The 22,250-nt window shown below is 44.5% G+C and overlaps 1 protein-coding gene across 6 annotated transcripts in view; it reads right to left on the reverse strand.

Annotated features, from left to right (window-relative positions):
- Nucleotides 1–22,250, reverse strand: part of smurf2 (SMAD specific E3 ubiquitin protein ligase 2) — a 277,742-nt gene that overhangs the window by 122,368 nt on the left and 133,124 nt on the right. For all 6 annotated transcript variants that reach the window (XM_072483705.1, XM_072483706.1, XM_072483704.1 and 3 more), the window contains one exon: nt 10,292–10,400. In XM_072483705.1, coding sequence (XP_072339806.1) covers nt 10,292–10,400 — 109 coding nt within the window. The remainder of the gene's footprint in view (nt 1–10,291; nt 10,401–22,250) is intronic.

The raw sequence follows: 22,250 nt of genomic DNA on the forward strand, positions 1-22,250 counted from the left end.
TGAAAACATGAATATCAGAGTTATGAATATGGCTGCAGAAAGCCCATTTAGTAATGGTGTCTGTGAAAGAATTCATGCTGTCATCTATGACATGCTTTGGAAAATTTTGGCAGATCGACCAAATTGCAGGCTAAATTCAGCTTTAGCATGGGCAGTACATGCAAAGAATTCATTGCAGATGGTTGGGGGGCTATAGTCCTTATCAATTAGTGTTTGGTAGAAATCCTTAAATTCCATCCATTTTGGATGACCAGCCTCCAGCTTGGGAGGGGACTACAATTAGCTCTGGTTTTGCTGAACATTTAAATGCATTACATAGCAGTAGAAAGCTTTTTTGGAAGCAGAAGTCTCTGAAAGAATTCGCAGAGCTTTAAGACATAATGTACGGTCATCAGATGCCGTTTTTCAGCAAGGAGGCACGGTATACTATAAGGGAGACAATTCTAATGAATGGAAAGGCCCAGGGAAGATCATAGGCATAGATGGCAAAACAATTATTTTGCAACACGGTAATCAAACTGTTAGGGTACATTCATCAAGGATAATGGGTACAGATTACAAATTTTCAAATTTAGACAGACATGACTAGGAACCAGAGTCATCTGGTACGCATGTGTTACAGAACTATGAGGACCAATTAACTGATATAGACAGGGTTTCTGTGGAGGAACACAACACATCTGGTGAATTAAAACAGGCCATTTTTCCAAAAGGGCAACTGCCAAAAGTTGGTACAAAAGTGACATACTTGCCTGAAGGGTCTAGTCAATGGAAGGATGCAACTGTTATTAGTAGAGCAGGGAAGGCCACTGGAAAGTATAAACATTGGTTGAATGTACAGCGTTCAGGGGAAGGAGTCAAGACAATGGATTGGGAAAACAAAGCTAAAAAATGGAGGGCACAGAAACGCAGCGCCAGTTCAGATAGTACATCGGATAGTGAACAGGTCCGCAGGAAAAGGTCGAGAACTATTGAAAGGACATCCCACAGAAGGGAAAGATCAAGCAGTAGCAGTACAGAACGAGATACCAGGCGGGAGAGGGGACGTAGTTTGTCAAGATCTCGGAACACGAGTAAGACTACGAATACTAATAGGAGTAGAAAGCTACATGCACGTGAGATTTTGGTGGCTTCAAATAAATTAGATGGAAAAAGTTATTAAAGAAGCTAAACAGCAAAAATTGCATAGTTGGAGTGAATTTGGGGTATACACAGAGGTACCGGACAGGGGACAAAGAGCTCTATCCCACAGATGGATTTGCACGGAAAAGGTTCTTCCGGGTGGAACTTACAAGGCAAAGACCAGGCTCGTGGCAAGGGGATTTGAAGAAGACTTAGAAGATCAGGATTTAAGGGTAGATTCACCTACAGCAGGAAAGATTATTTTAAAGATCTTCTTGGCTCTATTAGCCACAAAGGCATGGGAATGCAAATCTATAGATATAAAAGCTGCCTTTTTGCAGGGGCATCAGTTCCAGAGACATTTTTCTCCGTCCTCCTAAAGAAGCAGCTAACACAGAAGGGGCACTCTGGAAGTTGAACAAATGTGTATATGGATTAAATGATGCATCTAGAGTCAGGTATTTTTCGGTAAGGTCAGTTTTGTTAAAGTTAGGCTGTTGCCAGTTGAAAGCAGATCCTGCAATGTTTTACTGGCACTATAAAGGAAACCTTTCTGGCATTTTTATGATGCATGTCGATGATTCTTTGTGGGATGGGACTAGTGATTTTGAAGCTATTGTAATCTCTTGTTTGAGGAAAGAATTCAGGGTTGGAAGTCAGGCTTCCGGTGCATTTAAATATATTGGACTGGAAATTGTACAGACTAAGTTAGAGGCAACTTTACATCAGCAATCTTATTTGGAAAGCATCACCCCAATAGCAATTAGTCGTGCCCGAGTTTCACAAAAAGATGCAATGGTTTCAAAGATAGAAAAAGAGCAACTGCGAAGTTTAATTGGGCAACTGAACTGGTTAGGTAGACAGACTAGACCGGACGTGAGTTTTGATGTCTTAGAGTTGAGTACAGAAATGAATGATCCCAAAGTGGAAGAAATAATAAGAGCAAATAAAGCGTTGGCCAAACTAAAAATGCAGGAGTGTGTTTTGAAGTTCCCGGTTTTAGGTGACCTTAAGCACTTGAAACTCACTAGTTTATAGTGATGCGTCCTACGCAAATTTATGTGATGGGGTTTCAAGCGCAGGAGGTTTTATAATTTTCCTTTTGGGGAACAATGGTAAATGTTGCCCACTTGTGTGGGAAACAAAGAAAATAAGGAGAGTGGTAAAAAGCACTTTGGCTGCTGAGACGTTAAGCCTTGTAGAGGCGGTGGATATGGCCTTTTATATAAGTACGATATTGACAGAAATTTTGGGATTAGGGGATTTGGGTAATATACCTATTGACTGTCACATTGACAATAAATCCCTGTGGGAAAATGTGCACTCTGCAAAAAGTGTCAATGAAAAGAGGTTACGGATAGACATCGCAAGTTTGAAGCAGATGTTGGACAGAGGGGAAATAACAAAAATTAAATGGGTGGACAGGAGCTATCAACTGTCAGACTGTTTTACGAAAAGAGGGGCGAGTTCACAGAAACCTTTGTTGGTGTTCGGGTTTATCCTTGGGGTTCTATTAAAAAATTTTTTTTTTTTTTTAATTATTTAAATTTAAATGAATTAACTAGTTGAATATGGTTGGACAGGTGATGTGCTGTTGGTGTATGACGATGGAACTGGTGGATCCCATTGAGACCCGTCAGTGACCACATCTGCAGCAAGTGTTGGCTGCTCGAGGAACTTCGGCTCAGAATTGATGAGCTGGAGACCGAGCTGCACACACTGCGGCACATCAGGGAGGGGGAAAATTACCTGGACACTTTGTTTCAGGAGGCAGTCACACCCGGTAGAATAAGTACTGTTAATTCGGTCAGTGGTCAGGGACAGAGTGGTGTGACTGCAAGGGAGGCAGGTAGGGGGATCCTGAGTTTAGGAGTTGAGGAGCCTCAGCCCTTGACCAACAGGTATGAGGTACTTGCTCCCTGTGTGGATGAGGAAGGCACCGTGGTACAGGAAGCCATTCAAGAGGGGGGTGGGAGCAAAAAGACAAGTGGTAGTTGTAGGGGATTCTATAATTAGGGGGATTGATGGCATCCTTTCGAAGCCAGATCGTGAGTCCCGCATGGTATGTTGCTTGCCCGGTGCCAGGGTGAGGGACATCTCTGATCGGCTTGAAAGGATTTTGGAGAGGGAGGGGGAGGATCCAGTTGTTGTGGTCCACGTTGGGACTAACAACATAGGTAAGACTAGGAAAGAGGACCTGTTTGGGGATTATCAAACACTAGGGACTAAATTAAAGAACAGGTCCTCCAGGGTTATAATCTCTGGATTACTACCCGAGCCAGGTGCCAATTGGCATAGGGTTGAGAAAATTAGGGAAGTTAACACGTGGCTAAAGGAGTGGTGCAGGAAAGAGGGATTCCATTTCATGGGGCATTGGCATCAGTACTGGGGTAGGAGGGACCTGTACCGTTGGAATGGTCTTCACCTGAACCATTCTGGGACCAGTGTTCTAGCGAATAGGATAAATAGGTTAGTCACAAGGACTTTAAACTAGCAAGTTGGGGGGGGGAAGGGAAGGGTAAAGCTATGGACAGTATAATGGTTAATGGAGAGCAAGGCAACAGGTTACGTGACAGGTTATGTAGAGATATGGGTTCAAAGACAAGGAAAATTAGGAGAAAGGGTAAGAGGAAAAATAATTTGCGAAAAGTTACTGATCAAGGTGTTAGGATTCATAACAAAGACATAAAAAACAGCATAAGTGTACTTTACCTGAATGCTCGTAGTATACGGAATAAGGTGAATGAGTTGATGGCACAAATCATGGTGAATGACTATGATTTAGTGGCGATTACTGAAACATGGTTAAAAGATGGTCACGACTGGGAGTTAAATATCCACGGGTATCAGACTATACGAAAGGATAGAATGGACGGTAAGGGCAGTGGTGTAGCTTTGTTGTTTAAGGATGGCATCCGGGCAATAGTAAGGGATGATATTGGTGCTATGGAGGACAAGGTTGAATCAATTTGGGTGGAAATCAGGAATAGTAAGGCGAAAAGGTCACCGATAGGAGTAGTCTATAGGCCACCAAATAGTAACAGGATGGTAGGGCAGGCAATAAGCAAAGAAATAACGGATGCATGTAGAAATGGTACAGCGGTTATCATGGAAGATTTTAATCTGCATGTCGATTGGTTTAACCAGGTTGGTAAAGGCAGCCTGGAGGAGGAGTTTATAGAATGTGTCCGGGATAATTTCCTGGAACAGTATGTAATGGAACCTACAAGGGAACAAGCGGTCCTAGATCTGGTCCTGTGTAATGAGGCAGGATTGATTAATGATGTCATAGTTGGGATCCTCTTGGAAGGAGCGACCACAATATGGTGGAATTTAAAATACAGTTGGAGGATGACAAGGTAAAATCAAACACTAGTGTTTTGAGCTTAAACAAAGGCGATTACAATGGGATGAGAGAAGAACTAGCTAAAGTAGACTGGGAGCAAAGACTTCATGGTGAAGCAGTTGAGGAACAGTGGAGAACCTTCCGAGCGATCTTTCACAGTGTTCAGGAAAGGTTCATACCGCCAAAAAAGAAAGACGGTAGAAAGGGGAAAAAAATCGACCGTGGATATCTAAGGAGGTGAGGAAGAGTATCAAATTGAAGGAAAAAACATACAAAGTGGCAAAAATTAGTGGGAGACTAGAGGACTGGGATGTCTTTAGGGGACAACAGAAAGCTACTAAAAAAGCTATAAAGAAGAGTAAGGTAGACTATGAAAGTAAACTTGCTCAGAACATAAAAGCAGATAGTAAAAGCTTCTACAAATATATAAGACAAAAAAAAGAGTGGCTCAGGTAAATATTGGTCCTTTGGAAGATGAGAAGGGAGATTTAATAATAGGAGACTGGGAAATGGCTGAGGAGCTGAACAGGTTTTTTGGGTCAGTCTTCACAGTGGAAGACACAAATAACATGCCAGTGACTGATGGAAACAAAGATATGATAGGTGAGGACCTTGAGATGATTGTAATCACTAAGGAGGCAGTATTGGGCAAGCTAATGGGGCTAAAGGTAGACAAGTCTCCTGGCCCTGATGGGATGCATCCCAGAGTGTTAAAAGAGATGGCTAGGGAAATTGTAAACGCACTAGTGATAATTTATCAAAATTCACTAGACTCTGGGGTGGTCCCAGAGGATTGGAAAGTAGCAAACGTGACACCACTGTTTAAAAAAGGTCGGCAGAAAGCGGGTAATTATAGGCCGGTAAGCTTAACTTTGGTTGTAAGGAAAATGCTGGAATCCATCATTAAAGGAGGAAATAGCGGGGCACCTGGAGGGAAATTGTCCCATTGGGCAGACGCAGCATGGGTTCATAAAGGGTTGGTCGTGACTGACTAATTTGGTAGAATTTTTTGAGGAAGTTACCAGTGCAGTAGATAACGGGGAGCCAATGGATGTGGTATATCTGGATTTCCAGAAAGCTTTTGACAAGGTGCCACACAAAAGGTTGCGGCATAAACTAAAGATGCATGGCATTGAGGGTAAAGTGGTAGCATGGGTAGAGGATTGGTTAACTAACAGAAAGCAGAGAGTGGGGATAAATGGGTGTTTCTCTGGTTGGCAACCTATAACTAGTGGGGTCCCTCAAGGATCAGTGTTGGGCCCGCAGTTGTTCACAATTTACATAGATGATTTGGAGTTGGAGACTAAGTGCAATGTGGCAAAGTTTGCAGACGACACTAAGATGAGTGGTAAAGCAAAAAGTGCAGAGGATACCGGAAGTCTGCAGAAGGATTTGGATAGGTTAGGTGAATGGGCTAGGGTCTGGCAGATGGAATTCAATGTTGCCAAGTGTGAGGCTATCCATTTTGGGAGGAATAACAGCAGAATGGATTATTATTTAAACGGTAAGATGTTAAAACATGCTGCTGTGCTGGGTGTGCTGGTGCACGAGTCGCAAAAAGTTGGTGTGCAGGTGCAACAGGTGATTAAGAAGGCTAATCGAGTTTTCTCTTTCATTGCTAGAGGGATGGAGTTCAAGACTAGGGAGGTTATGCTGCAATTGTATAAGGTGTTGGTGAGGCCACATCTGGAGTATTGTGTTCAGTTTTGGTCTCCTTACCTGAGAAAGGACATATTGGCACTGGAGGGAGTGCAGAGGAGATTCACTAGGTTGATCCCAGAGTTGAGGAGACTAGATTATGACGAGAGGTTGAGTAGACTGGGACTGTACTCATTGGAGTTTAGAAGGATGCGGGGGGGATCTTATTGAAACATATAAAATTATGAAGGGAATAGATAGGATAGATGCGGACAGGTTGTTTCCACTGGTCGGGGAAAGCAGAACTAGGGGGCATAGCCTCAAAATAAGGGGAAGTAGATTTAGGACCGAGTTTAGGAGGAACTTCTTCACCCAAAGGGTTGTGAATCTCTGGAATTCCTTGCCCAGTGAAGCAGTTGAGGCTCCTTCTTTAAACGTTTTTAAGAAAAAGATAGATACCTTTCTAAAGGATAAAGGGATTCGGGGATATGGTGTACAGGCCGGAGAGTGGAGCTGAGTCCACAAAGATCAGCCATGATCTCATTGAATGGCGGAGCAGGCTCGAGGGGCCAGATGGCCTACTCCTGTTCCTAGTTCTTATGATATAGTTAATGAAGGGCACTTGTTTTCGTAACTGTTTTTTTCTTCTTTCTCGTCCAAACAAAAAAAAAGGGGGGGGGGGGGGACATCATGTGTGTGTATTTGAGTTTCTTAAAATTTTGTTTTCACCTAATTATTTTTTTTCTCCAAGGAAGGGGAGACTGTTAAGTAATGGGTTAAGAGACATTGCAATTAGTTGTCTCATTTATGTTAAGTATCCATTAATTGACACTGATATGTAAAGGGGTTTCAGGTGGCCTCTGTCAGGTGGTGTGTTGTTAAGAGTTTTGTGCAGAGGCTGTGGAAGTGAAATAAATGGTGTTTGGTGAAAAGGAAACAAGAATTTTAGACTCTTCATTTCACCGCAACTAAAACGTCTAACAAGTTATTGACCAGAAACTGAACCAGCCATTTAAATACTATGGCTGCAAGGGCAGATCAGGGGGCTGACAATTTTGCAGCAAGTATCTGACCTCTTGACCACTCATCGCCCCCAAAAGCCTGCCCACCATTTTCAAGGCACAAGTCGAGTGTAATGGAATACTCTCCGCTGACCTAGATAAGCACAGCTCCAACAACACCCAAGAAGCTCAACACCATCCAGCACACAGTCCACTTCAACATTCACTCCCTCCACCACTGGTGCACAGTGATAGCAAGGTATACGATTTACAAGATATACTGCAGCAACCTGTCACGCCTCTATTGGTAGCACCTTCCAATCCCATGACCTCTACCACCTCGAAGGACATGGGCAGCAGATGCATAGAATTTGTTCCACTCCAAACCACACATTATTCTGACTTGGAACTATATTGCAGCTCCTTAGCTATTGCTGGGTTAAAAACTTAGAACTCCCTTCCCAACAGCATTGTGGGTGTACCTACACCACATGGACTGGGATAGTTCAAGACAGCACTCACTGGCACCCTACTCAAGGACAATTAGTGAAGGGTAGCAAAGACTGGCCTTGCCAGCAGCGCTCAAATCTCATGAACAAGTCACAGAATCATAGAATCACTACAATGCCCCATCGAGTGTTCACCAGCCCTAGGAAAGCGCACCCTACTAAGTCCACGCCTCCACCTTATCCCCATAACCTAGCAACCCCACCTAACGTTGGATACTAAGGGGCAATTTAGCATGGCCAATCCACCTGACCTGCACATCTTTGGACTGTGGTAGGAAACCAGAGCACCTGGAGGAAACCCACAAAGACACGGGGAGAACGTGAAAACTCCACTCAGACAGTCACCCAAGACTCCTGGAATTGAACCTGGGACCCTGATGCTGTGAGGCAGCAGTGCTAACCACTGTACCACAGTGTCACCCTATTTTAAAAACCAACACCTCTTATAAAAGGAACGGCAGCAGGATAATTGCACAATACACTTGTAGCTGATATAAAGTGTGTGAGGTTTTAAAGCCAAGACAAGACTCGGGCGGCATGGTGGCACAACGGTTAGCACTGCAGCACTAGGGACCCATGTTTGATTCCAGCCTTGGGTGACTGTGTGGAGTTTGCACATTCTCTCTTTGTGTGCACAGGTCAAAGATACGCAAGTTAGATGGATTAGCATTATCAATGGGCAAGGTTACGGACCAAGGTTGGGTGCTCTTTTGGAGGGTTGGTGCAGACTCCGCCTGCACTGTAGGGATTCTACGGATTCTGTGAAGACTCAATTTCTTTTTAAATAAAAGTTTTCCACTGCTTCTGATATCTCGGTGCCATTCCTTAGACAATCCACCTAACATAATCTGGCTCATTTGTCTATGTTAAATTTCCCCTTAGTGTCCAGGAATGTACAGGTTAGATCACGGGCACAGGACAGGGTGGGCGAGAGAGTGGATGTAGGTCGAGTGTTCTTTTGGAGGGTTGGTGCAGACTTAGAAGGGTCGCCTTCTGCATTGTGATTTGCTGTGGCATATTATTTACTGACTCAGATTTGCTCAAACTACCATTGTCGTTGTCTTCCAGGATGTTTCACGCAAAATTGCTGTAATCAGACAACAAACTATATATGGCCAGTATAGAAACCCGTGGGATTTGTCTCAAAATGTTTCAATGGTCAAATCAATTGACTTAACCATTTATCGTCCTTAGGCAGATGGCTTACTTGTTCCCAGGCATACACCAACATAATTAGGAAACTGCATGCTTATAGGTTCGCAAGGGCAAAAAAAGTCTTGTTGGAACCCAAAAAACCAACTTAACAAATCAAGATTATTCTGCTGTGATAGAAGTTAAATAAAAGGTGGTAGGCACATAATAGAATTATCTACTTATTTTATACATCCCCCTCTTTCCACTCATTTACAATGACTATATTTGTGTAGCAACATTTACCCAGTGGGGTGGCACATTGGCATAGTGGTTAGCACTGCTGCCTCACAGCACCAGGGACCCGGGTTCAATTTCAACCTTGGATGACTGTCTGTGTCGTGTTTGCACATTCTCCCCATGTCTACGTGGGTTTCCTCACAGTCCAAAGATATGCACATTAGGTGGACTGGCCATGATAAATTGACCCTTAGTGTCCAACAGTTGCCTAAATTACCCAAAGGTTAGGTGGGGTTATGAAGTTACAGGGATAGGGTGCGGGAGTGGATTTAGGTGAAATGCTCTTTCAGAGGGTGGGGTGGACTCAATGAGCCAAATAGTCTCCTTCTGCACTGTGGAGATTCTATTCTATGATTTTCTTTATTTCATTATCCAGAACATTACAGTTTACCATGGTTGTCCTGCACATTGAAGTTTCGATACCCTTGTGCCATACTGTGGCAGAACATGGACTTCACGCCATAATTTCTAGTCTTTGATTAATCAACATGCCAACATAAGATATTACAGTTACCCACTCCCAATTCCACCAATTTCACATTACAGCCTTCAGACAGATACAAATACACATGCACTGGTTGAGCCAAAAAAATGAACTGAGCATTCAAACAATATTACAATGATTATGAATACAGTTGTAAATAGTAATTACCATTATGCCCAAACTGATATTCAGCCTTGTTTGGGGCTGATTTTAAAGTTTTATTTCTTCTATGACATGAACATGAGGTAAGGTAAAGGTAAAAGGTAAAGTCGCCATGGACTCAGATGACCATAGGCTGCTTTCCCCTTTAAGATGGAGAGCTGACTGGTGGTGATTTAACCTGAGGTTCACCACATCTCAGGTGAGGGACATGGTTGAGAAGGCAGGGCCTTCATGAATAACGTTCATGAATCACCATCAGGTAGGCACATACTAACAGCACTGTGGTTGTAACCCACACCACATGACTGCAGTGATCCGAAGGCGGCAACTTCTCAAGTGTAATTAGGGATGCACAATAAATGCTGGTCTAGCCTGCGATGGCCACATCCATGAAACAACTTAAAAAACAGGTAGAAACAAAATCAAACTGTTCAGCCTACAATAGTCTGACCAACTTCTCTTTCATAAGAGCGAGGAACCATATTTTCCACAATTTCTTTTGAAGAAAATAACTTTCTAAACATTTTGCCTGGCTGCATTACCCATGTTGTACATTTCATCGTGGTAATAATTTATTGGAATTTAATCAAGTACTCACAGATCATAATGCTGATTCCACTTTGGATCTAGGGTGTTCTTTACTGTGTCTGTAGAATGGCACTGCCCTGACCCATCTACTACCACCTTTGCAAAGGGATCAGGGAGTCCTAAAGGGAAACAAAAACAATGAGATACCTTGTTCAGTTGTAATGTTATCTTTATTTTCTGGCTGAAAAGGATCACTACAAAAGATACAGTTGTACTTATTCTTAGAACATTAAACACAGGAATGACATTTTAACAATACTGTATACAAATCGCACAATTCTTTACAAAGACATTTTCAAAGAAAACACTCTTCCTTCAAATCCTCACAGAAAATTCACCTCCTTTCCCGAAAGGCAATGATCCTTGCTGAAATAGTACCAACACGGAATACCACTGTTAATGTTATTGATTAAAAACTTTTCAGTTTTAAAGGTGGTCTGTACAAATGGTTTTAACTTAATCTGTTCATTCCACAGGTGCTCGCTAACATGCTGAGAGGGCCTCCAGCATTCTGCTTTCATTTCACATTTCTACCATTAGTACTTGGCTTTTCAGCAGCTGTACCAAACTGCAGAGCACCGTTGGCAAAGGTCTGGTAACTACTTAAATTTGGCAGCAAGGGAAGTCCACCAAATAGAAATCTCAATAAAAGAGACTATTACAGTCCATTACCTAAAAAAACTACATCAGGACAAACTGCAGCAGATCCAGAACAATAATGGTGATAGAATAATGAGCACGTCCAAAGGCTGAACAAATACAATAGTCTGCAATCAGGTAGAGAAAACAGTGATTTTGCTCATAACTAAAAGCAATTCTAGTCCACAAAGACACCAATGTACACTCTTGAAGACCCTGAGCAAAAGATTTTGACTTTTAAATCTGTATAAAACTGATAAAGACATACTTTGATAAGTCATATTGCCCATGATACACAAACACTCTTTTCAGAACAGTATCATCAAATATTTTGTACTTCAGTCACCTTTAGCATGTTAGCTATTGAATTTCCCCAATAACAGCACCAACTGTAGACAATCAATAAAGTGATTGATATACTTTCACTTATGGAATGATTCGTATGAAAAACATTCCAGAATAAATCACATTTAGAGAGGGATAAACCAACCATGGCTAACCAAGAAAGTTAAGGAGGGTATCAAGTTGAAAGAAAAAGCATACAAGGAGGCAAAAGCCCCCAAAACTGGGGTAAATTCAGAATCCTGCAAAGGAAGACTAAAAAGATTATAAAAAGCAAATAAACTACGAGGTCAAACTAGCGAGGAATATAAAAATTGGAAGAACTTCTTTAAATATATAAAATGGAAGAGAGGTCAAAGTGAACATAAGCCCCTCAGAAATCGAATCTGGGGAGATAGTTCTGGGGAGCAAGGAAATGGCATAGGTGAAAATCACATACTTTGCATCAGTCTTTACGGTGGAAGATACTTTGAACATCCCATTGATACTAAAGAATATGGAAGAGCAATCAAACATCATCACCATCACTAGCGAAGTATTATTAGAGAAACTAATGGGGCTAAAGACAGATAAGTCCCCTGGCCCTGATGGCTTGCATACTAGGATCCTAAAAGTAGTAGCTACAGAGATAGTGGATGCATTGGTTGTAAATATTTTTTAAATTCTCAGATTCTGAAGAGTACTTGAGGGTTGGAAACCTGCCAATGTGACCCCCCTATAAAAAAGGGAGGGAGATAAAAAGCAGGTAATTATAGGCAGATTAGCCGAACATCTGTTGTTGGAAAAATGTTGGAAGCAATTATTAAGGAAGTAATAGCAGCACATTTGGAAAGTCATAATCTAATCAAGCAGAGTCAGCATGATTTCAGAAAGGGAAATAGTGTCTGACTAATTTATTAGTATTCTGTGGAAGTCTCAGCCAGAGTGGATAGAGGGGGACCAGAAAATGTGCTGTCTTTGGACTTCCACAAAGCGTTCGACAAGGTACCTCACAAAAGGTTAAGTCATAAGATACGAGCCCATGGAGTTAGAAGTAGTATATTGGCATTGATAGAGAATTGGCTAATGGGCACGAAACAGGATTTCTTTTTCAGTTTAGTAGCCTGTAACCATTGGGTTTCACAGAGATCAGTGCTGTGACCGCAACTGCTTACAATTTATATTAATGACTTGGAGGAAGGAAACGAATGCACTGTAGCCATATTTGCAAACCACACAAAAAAAGGTGGAAAGGCAAGTTGCGAGAGGGATACAAAGGGTTTGCAAAGAGATATTGATAGGTTGGCAAATGGAGTACAATGTGCAAAAATGTGAAGTTGTTCATTTTGGAAGGGAGAACAAAAGAACAGAGTATTATTTGAATAAAGAAAAATGGCAGAAAGCTGCAACACAAATGGATTTTGGCGGGTACATCGGCACAAAACGAGGTTCGGCACAACATCATGGGCCGAAGGGCCTGTTCTGTGCTGTATTTTTCTATGTTCTAAAACACAATGCGAGCACACCAGTGCAACAGCAATCAGGAAGGCGAAGGGAATAATGGGCCTTATTTCAAGGATGTTGGAATACAAGACTCGGAAAGTCTTGCTACAACTGTACACGGTACTGGTGAGGACGGAACAGTTTTTGTCCTCTTATTTAAGCAAAGGTATTATTTCATTGGAGGCGGTTCAGAGAAGGTTCACTAGGATGATCCCCGGTATGGGGGAATTGTCTTCTGAGCAAAGGTTAAACAGGTTGGGACTCATAAAGTGGTGCCAATTTAAAACTGTGATGAAGAGGAATTTCTTCTAAGAGGTTTCAGAGTCTTCGGAACTCCTTGCCACAGAGAGCCGTGGGAGCAAAGTACTTGTCTATATTTAAGGCCAAGAAGTGGGTTAAGATCAAGTGTAGTATCTGCTCTGCCTTTTGGCTCAGGTCTGGTATGGATCTCTTGTGGGGACCATGAATTGGATTCAATTTGAATTTGAATTGTTTTTGGAGCAGGCAAGGAGCTGGATTAGGGGTTCGCCCCTGTTCACACTCTGGGCCCTGGCTTTGTAACTCAGAAAAAGTAATTTAAAAAAATATTTAAGGCTGCGATAGATAGATTCTTGATCAGTAAAGGAATCGAGGGTTACAGGGAAGGGCAGGAAAGTGGACGAGAGGAACGACGGATCAGCCATGATCCCATTGAATCGCTGAGCAGGCTCGAAAGGCTGAATGGTCTATTCCTGTTCGTATTTCTTATGGTCTTTCATCCGTACTAACAGGAAAAAAAGTGATACCATCTTTTGGAAAAGTCCATAATCTAATTTATCCTTCACCCCACACCCCGCCCCTTTCCCCTCCAATAAACTCAAGATAACATTCATTATGTTCTACCACATTTCACTGAAAGTTTTATTATCCTGATCTACTTTGACCTCCCCCACCCTACCCTAACTTCAGCCTTGAAACTTTCAAGAGTTAGCATTGTACGTCAGTTGTTTCACTCTGAAGTTAGGATTCAATCTTTTTCTCAGAAACAGTGAAATGATCTTATTTTGTACCATTAATTCTATAAACGTTGAAGCAATAGGCAGCGCTTTTAAACCAATGCATCATGAGATAATATGCTACTAGATGTTACTTTCCAAATTGTGGGTCTATTCTTTCATGAAAACCATGAGGAGGAACTGGAGATCCGTCAGGACAACTAGATTGTAAAAGTAAATGTACAACCTGCAGAACCAAAAGGGAAAGTGGACAATAAGAACCCCACTAAAAAAAGTCAATTTTTGACATCAACAACAATTGTCTTTTCTGTCCTGATCACAGAATTTACGCCACATTTTTGCTATACTTTTAACGGCACATTGTTCCAAGACGTGTACTATGCAACTCACTTTCTCCAATAACAAATAGGCATCTATTTCTTCGAATACTCTAGAGTATTTTTAATTCTAAAAATAAAGCAATGAAATATCTCAATTAGTAAAGATGGGCTTAAGGGGAAATGTCATAATAATTTAAGTAAATAAAAACTAGTATAAAAAAAATGTTGTTGGGCATATTTAGGGATGCACTGGCCAGAATATTTTACTCACATCATTGACATAAATTAAAAGTCAAAGTCACACCCAGCCCTGCATTGCTAATCCTGTTGGAAAAAGTTTCCTCCAAATCCAAAAAGTTGCTATTTTGTATGCTGTGGTGGCAGCTTTCCTTGTAAGGTTTCATCATGGTGGTCAACTGTGTAATGCATCACAGACTAGCGACACTGAGTGAACTGACGGAGGAATGGCAATTGCCAACAGGACAGGAAATTAGACACTTACAAATAACACATTTCCTCCGCAAAGAGACAATAGGATACCCCAAGGCCCCAGAGACTACACTATTAGAGGACCTGATGACCACGGACAGTAAGCAGGGGGTCTCTGTGGGAAAATATACGGACAGCTACTGGATAGAGCCCGAGCACCACTGGACAAGACCAGACAGAAATGGGAGACCGATGGGGGGGGGCAAAGAGTCTGAGATGGGCAAAGAGGGACAATACAGAGGGAGGGGGAGAACCAACCAACCCCCCCACCCCACCAGAAAAAAGCGGAACCCCCCCCCCCCCTTATCGACCGAGGAGGATATCCAGGGGGTGGGAGGGGGAAGACGGGGAGGGGGGTAAGGGGGAGGAGAGGACCCACCGAACTAGACGGCAGCAATCTGTAAATAAAGTAAAGTAAGATAAAAGTCTTTTTGCGTTAACTGTACAATAAATAAACACTAACGTCAGTGTACATAATATTGAAAATGCCAATAAAAAGATTTTTTTTTTTTGAAAACTGTGTAATGCATTGCCTAGTGTGACTCAGAAGCCCCACTCTGGCATGGTAGTTCCTATTCCATTTGCTGCAGAGGAAGACAGCGTACTGAGAAGGAGCACAATTCCCTGGCCTCTGCTTTATCGGGGTCCTCGTCTCTCCCGGCACTATTCACGCAGCAAGTAAGTGCCACGCTTTTCCATTCCAATTAAATTCAACCAAGGGAGACTGTTACATCTTAGACTAAATCACATGCGCTTTCATCTCAGTTGCTATATATTTCTTAAATTTGAAATCCTAAGATCCCCTATAACTAAACCGAACTGCAAAATGAGTCTGTCCTCTAAAATCTAAATTGCAACATTATACGACATGACATTATGGTCCTCTTTATACATCTATGTTTACACATACAGGAACAGCTTTTGTGAACATCACAAATTCTGAACAAAGAGAAATGGTGCTGTTCAATGACCAAAGCAGTGGTCCACATGTTGATCAAGATCATTTATTCTCTGCAGCTCAGTGTTATGAAGTAAATGAGGTATGAATCATTATTCCTCACCCCAAGTCTCAAAAATATATCAGAAGGCCCTTTTCTCTCATTTTTATTTTCCTATTTGTCTAGGATGTTTCCCAGCATCATCTCAGGATATGCCTGAAGATATTAAATATTTGACTTCCAGCGGTGGCCCTGAGCTGAGCGGTCGCACAAGAGATGGCTGTCGTCTAAGAACTTGGGTTAAGGTTCTTTAACCCAACAAACGGGCATCAAAAGAATAGAAAATCCCCCAAACCAACGCCCCGCAATCTGCCCCGCAATCAACCACAGTGCCAGCCAGCATGCCAAGGAACCAACAATCCAGCTGTAAAAGCGGCAAAAGTGAGGAGAGGGGCGGCACGGTGGCCTAGTGGTTAGCACTGCTGCCTCACGGCACCTTGTTCGACCCCAGCCCTGGACCACTGTCCGTGTGGAGTTTGCACATTCTCCCAGTGTCTGCCTGGGTTTTGGCCCCACAACCCAAAGATGTGCAGGATAGGTGGATTGGCCACGCTAAATTGCCCCTTCATTGGAAAAATAATAATTGGGTACCCTAAATATTATTAAAAATGCAAAAGTGAGGAGAGACAAATCTCTTCGCCTCGGAGCAGGGAAGGCTGCGTGGCGGTATGGAACCGGTGATGACTGACCTCACGGACCTTCCAGCGCAGACCCAGGAACTGATGGAGAAAATGATGGGTTTCATCACCGCCGAGCCCCAAAAACACAGGGAAGCAATAAAGGAGGACCTCATGGCGGCCATGGGAGTGACAATCGAAGTTGCAATGGCCCCCATGAAAGAGATTATGGACAAAATGGAGCGAAAGCTTGAGGCCCAAGAGGTAACAACATGAGACCTCAAAAAAGCTGCCATAAACCAGGGGGACTGAATCACGGTGCTCAAAGCAGAGGTGACGATGTTGGCCAGGACTCAAAAGGGCTGAGAGAAAAGATTGACAACAAGGAGAATAGATCACGTAGGCATAACCTGGGGATCGTGGGGCTGCCAGAGGGTGAGGGAAGGAACCCCACAGAATACATAGCAGTGATGCTCAGGAAGCTGGTCGGTGAGGAGGGGTTTTCCAAGCCCACGGGAGGTAGACCATGCACACAGGTAGCTCCAGCAGCAGCCCAACGTGGGGGGAACCACCACGGGCAATGATTGTAAGGCTCCACAGGTAGCAAGACAAAGAGTGGATCCTGAGGTGGGCGAAGAAAACGGAGGTATGCAAGTGGGAAGGACATTCCATCCACTTCTATCAGGACATTGGAGCAGGCCTGGCTAAACACGGAGTAGAATTTAATGGCGCCAAATCCGCTCTATTCAAGAGCAAGGTGCGGTTTGGCATGCTCTGTTTACCCAGCCAAACGATGGGTCACCTACCAGAGCACTCCTTCGACTCCCCGTCGAGGCCAACAAGTTTGTTCAGAAAAATGAACTGGGGAAGCAGCAGTAATAGGCAGTGGCTTAAACGCAGGCTTTAAGAATTCAAAATGGGCAGGGTAACCACATCAGGGCTATGGGGGGGCGGGGGAGATAAGAATTAGACAGGGTTAAGATGGGAGAAATCCAACCGTCGTGGCAAGCCACTACACTAGCGAATAGGCTGGTGTACGGAGGTAAAGAAAAGGGAGAGGCTCCCCCTCCTGGGGAAGTTGGGGGGGGGGGGGGGGAAAGAAAGAGGAGAGGAGGAGGAGAGAGCATCCTTGGACACAATTCATATGGACTTGGGAGATTTGTCTACTTATAAGCCTACTAATACCTCCAAAACCTTGTCACTCCCTATGACAATTTGCTCCCCCCCCCCCTACCCTCTCCAAGTTCTATATCAACCTCCTCATTCTCTTGGGTGAAGATAGATATGGAAGTATCCCCATGGAGGCTGGACATATAAGGAATACTGTAGAAAAAAAAAAAATATATATATATATCCCAAGCCCTCGACCATTATGTAACCTGTAACCAGAATGGAGAGGCCTCACCCTCCTAGTTCGTGGAGGCACTCAAGTGGGCGATCGGGGGAATTAATAGCTTATAAGGCCCTTAGGGACAAGGAGGAAAGGATGGCTAAGCAGTGGCTGAACGACTCCATACTGGAGGTGAATTGGCCGTACTCCGCGGCCCCAACCGTGGAATAGCTGGTGGAAGAAAAAGTTACAGAAGGAATTTGATCTGCTCTCCACAGAGAAAGCAGTCCATCAGCTCCACCAGTCACAGGGGGCCTTTTATAAACATGGAGACAAGGCCAGCCGCATGTTGCTGCACCAACTAAAGAAGTAGGCTGCCACAAAAGAAATAGTACAAGCCAGGGACAGAAACGGTAGGATGGTTGCGGCCCCGAATGAGGTTGATGAGGCTTTTGCAAACTTTTATCGAGACCTGTACATCTCCGAGCACTGGAGGGGGCTCGGGGATGAAACAGTTCCTCGATGAACTGGAAATACCAGTGGTGGGGGAAAACCAGAAAAGAGGGGCTGGAAGCACCACTTGGGCTCGATGAGATCATGGAATGCATGAATTCCATGCAGTCGGGGAAGGCACCGGAACCAGATGGGTTCCTGGTAGACTTTTACAACAAAATTCGCAACTGCACTGGCCACACACTTGCGGATGTTGTTCAACAATTCATTGTCAAAGGGGGCCCTGCCGCACACGCTGGTTGTCCCCCTGACACTGAGAAAGCCTTTGATCGAGTAGAATGGGGGTACCTCATGGAGGTGCTTCAATGGTTTGGGTTTGGATCAGGGTTTACCTGTACAGCATTCCCATGGCAACCATGCGGACGAACAGCACCAGCTCAGAGTACTTTCGGTTCCATCGGGGAACGAGGCAGGGGTGCCCGTTATCCCCGCCCCTGCTCGCCAGTGCTCTTCGATCGGCCGAGTGGTGGATGGACATTTGGAGAGGGGGTAGGGAGCACAGAGTTTCACTTCACGCGGATGACCTGCTCCTCTACATGTCGAATCCCCTGGCCAACATGGGAAAGATAACGAGACTCTCAGTTTGGTGCCTTCTCGGATTACAAACTCAACCTGGGAGAGCGAAATCTTCCCGGTAAATCCCTAAGGGAGCGGAGTAGAGCTGGAGGAACTGCCGTTTAAAAGGACCCAAACAATGTTGAGCTACCTGGGGATTTAGATAGTTCACACATGGAACCTGTCCAGCCTGGTGGAGGTGAAGAGGGACCTACGTGGACACGGGCCCGGGCCCATGCACGCACACATGGACACCGGTTGTAGTGGCCACAATAAAGACCTGGAACCAGTTCAGGTGCCACTTCAAACTGGGTGGTATGTCAGTAGAGGCCCCCCATCTGCAACAACGACAAGTTTACACCAGCTAAGATGCAAGCCACGTTTAGGACATGGAAAGAGAACAGAGGAAAGGTGAAGGACATGTACGTGGGCAGTAGATTAGCGACCCTGGGGGAACTGGCGGAGAAGCTGCAACTCCCGAAAGGGAACGAGCTTCGATACTTGCAGCTGCGCGATTTTCTCCGCAAAGAGACCAAGACCTTCCCCCAGCTACCCGGACACACACTCTTAGACACAATGGTGCCACTGGACTGGCTATAGTGAGGCAAATGTAGCGACAGATATGGACGACTTGTAGAAAAGGTCAGGACCTCGCTGGATGAAACATGACGGAAATGGGGGGAGGAATGGGATTGGAGACAAGGGGAGTATTCTGGATCGAGGAGCTGCACAGGATCACCTCAACCTCCTGTTCCATAGAGCCAAGTCTAATGCAATTCAAGGTGGTGCACAGAGCGCACCTAACCAAGACACGGATGAGCGGATTCTCCCCGGAGGTGGAGGATAAGTGCAAGCAGTGTCAAAGGGGCCCAGCCAACTACACCCACATGTTCTGGTCCTGCCCCAAACTCAATGGGTTCTGAATAGCACTTTTTGAGGCCATGTCAAGGGTCGTGGGGATCAAGATGGAGCCCATTTGTGGCCGTCTTCCAGGTATCAGAGCACCTGAGCTCTTCACAGGGAAAGGAGCAAACGCATTGGCCTTAGCCTCCCTGATCGCCCGGCAGAGGCTTCTGCTAGGATGGAAGTCGCAGCGCCACGTAGAGCCCCGGAATGGCGCTCAGACCAGGCTGATTTCCTGAAGCTAGAGAAAATAAAATTCTCAATCAGAGGAGAGATTCTATGACTCGTCGGAAAGATTTACAACCTCTTCGAAGACCTGTTCGTAACCAGCAGGAAGTGAGCGAGGGGGGGTGAATAGCCAGGGGAAGGGGAATGCACACAACACAGAGGAGGAATGGGGAGGAGGCAGGCCCTACACATCCTCTGTAATGAATGGTTTCATAGGGCGCCTTCCGTCGCTGTAAATAATATTCTCTTTACTATGCACACCGTTGTAAGTAAAGAAACGCTATTACTGGGTCTACGGTCACAGATGCTGTCATAACCTGGGATACATGTTGATTTTTATTCTGTTTTGTAAATTTTGATATATAGTACTAAAACGTCAATAAAAATACTTATCAAAATAAAGATACTCAACACTTTATTTTTCCAATTTCAAGTTTTATGGCTCTTGTCGGATTTCATTATTAGTACCAATAAGTAAGAATTAAAGATACCCAATAGTCCTGATGTACAATTACAGATATGAATGTAACTATGCCGAACATAACTCCATCAGGTTAGGGTGGTACATTTAATTATGTGCCACTCCGTCTAAATATCATTTAATCTAATTTATACAGCATTCTTAACTCATTAGAGTTAGTGACAAAACATGCTGATCTCCAAAAGGTTTCGTTGAGCTCTTTTGCAATTTTTGTGGCAAGGTCTCAAACACAGATGAGTCACAATTGATTGTGGCATAGTTTCGTGGGGATTACCAGCGCGAGTTACAGATGTCATCAAGTTGAGCAAACAGTCATCACGTTATAAAGTGATGGCCAAAAGGAAATGTTTTTTTTTTTTTTTAATTTATTTATTCAAAGTTTTTCAATAATTTTACAAAACACTCCAAAAAGGAAAATAATAAAGAAGGGCAACATGCCAACAAAACAAAACAACTTAACCCTCTAACTGATAAACAGTTTAACAAACTAATACCCAACTCAAAACGAAATGGGGCATGCGCCACTTACAAAAAGGAAAATAAATCACCCCGCCCACCCCCCCACTCTGGATTGCTGCTGTTGTTGACCTCCAACTAACATTCCACGAGAAAGTCAAGGAACGGTTGCCACCGCCTGGAGAACCCCTGCAAGGACCCTCGCAAGGCAAACTTTATCTTCTCCAGCCTGAGAAACCCAGCCACGTCACTGACCCAAGCCTCTACGCTTGGGGGGTTCGTGTCCCTCCACATTAACAAGAGCCTTCTCCGGGCTACCAAGGAGGCAAAGGCCAGGACTCCGGACTCTTTCGACTCCTGCACTCCCGGATCATCCGATACCCCAAATACCGGCTATCCCCAGCTCGGTCTTACCCGACTATCCAAGACCTTGGACATAGCCTTTGCAAAGCCCTTCCAAAACTCCGCAAGCGCCGGGCATGCCCAGAACATATGGGCGTGGTTTGCTGGGCTCCCCGAACACCTCACACAACTGTCCTCCACCCCAAAAAACGTACTCATCCTCGCGCCCGTCATGTGCGCCCTGTGCACCACTTTCCACTGGATCAGGCTGAGCCTGGCACAAGATGAGGAGGAATTGACCCTGCCCAGGGCATCAGCCCACAGGCCCTCACCCAGCTCCTCCTCCCACTTGCCCTTCAGCTCCTCCGCCTCCTGCAGCTCCTGGTATATCTCTGATATCTTACCCTCTCCAACCCACACGCCCAAAATCACCCTGTCTTGTATCCTCCAGGCAGGCAGCAGCGGGAATTCCCCTACCTGCCTCCTCACGAAAGCCCGAACCTGCATATACCTAAAGGCATTTCCTGGGGGTAACACAACTTTCTCCTCCAACGCCCTCAGACTGGCAAAGGTCCCGATGAATAAATCCCCCATCCTTCTAATTCCCGCCCGGTGCCAGCTTAGGAACCAACCAGCTATCCTGCCCGGAGCAAACCTATGGTTGTTCCGTATCGGGAACCAGACTGAGGCCCCCACCTCCCCCCTGGCCGTCTCCATTGCCCCAAGTCCTCAGTGTCGCCGCCACCACCGGGCTCGTGGTATACCACGTCGGCGGTAGCGGCAACGGTGCCGTCACCCATGCCCCCAGACTAGTACCTACACAGGACGCCACCTCTAGCCTTTTCCACGCTGCCCCCTCTCCCTCCATTACCCATTTCCTTTTTTAAAAAAATATTTTAATTCAAATTTTTACATATTTTCAACAAAACAGAAAAAAGAAAAACAAAGAACACATAAATAAACATCTTACAGCTACATAAACACAGTAGTAAACTCAAAATACACCCCCCCCCCCCCCCCCACCAAATAGTGCTAACCCCCAGCTCGGCTTAACCCGGGTGTTCACCACCTTAGACACCGTCCTCGCAACGCCCCTCCAGAACCCATCCAGCGCCAGGCACGCCCAGAACATATGGGCGTGATTTGCTGGGCTCTCCGAGCACCTCACACACCTGTCTTCCACCCCAAAGAACCTGCTCAGTCTCGGCCCTGTCATATGCGCTCTGTGAAGTACCTTAAATTGTATCAGGCTAAGCCTGGCGCAAGAGGAGGAAGAATT

The sequence above is a fragment of the Scyliorhinus torazame genome, chromosome 18 (genome assembly GCF_047496885.1).
Source record: "Scyliorhinus torazame isolate Kashiwa2021f chromosome 18, sScyTor2.1, whole genome shotgun sequence".
NCBI lineage: Eukaryota > Metazoa > Chordata > Chondrichthyes > Carcharhiniformes > Scyliorhinidae > Scyliorhinus > Scyliorhinus torazame.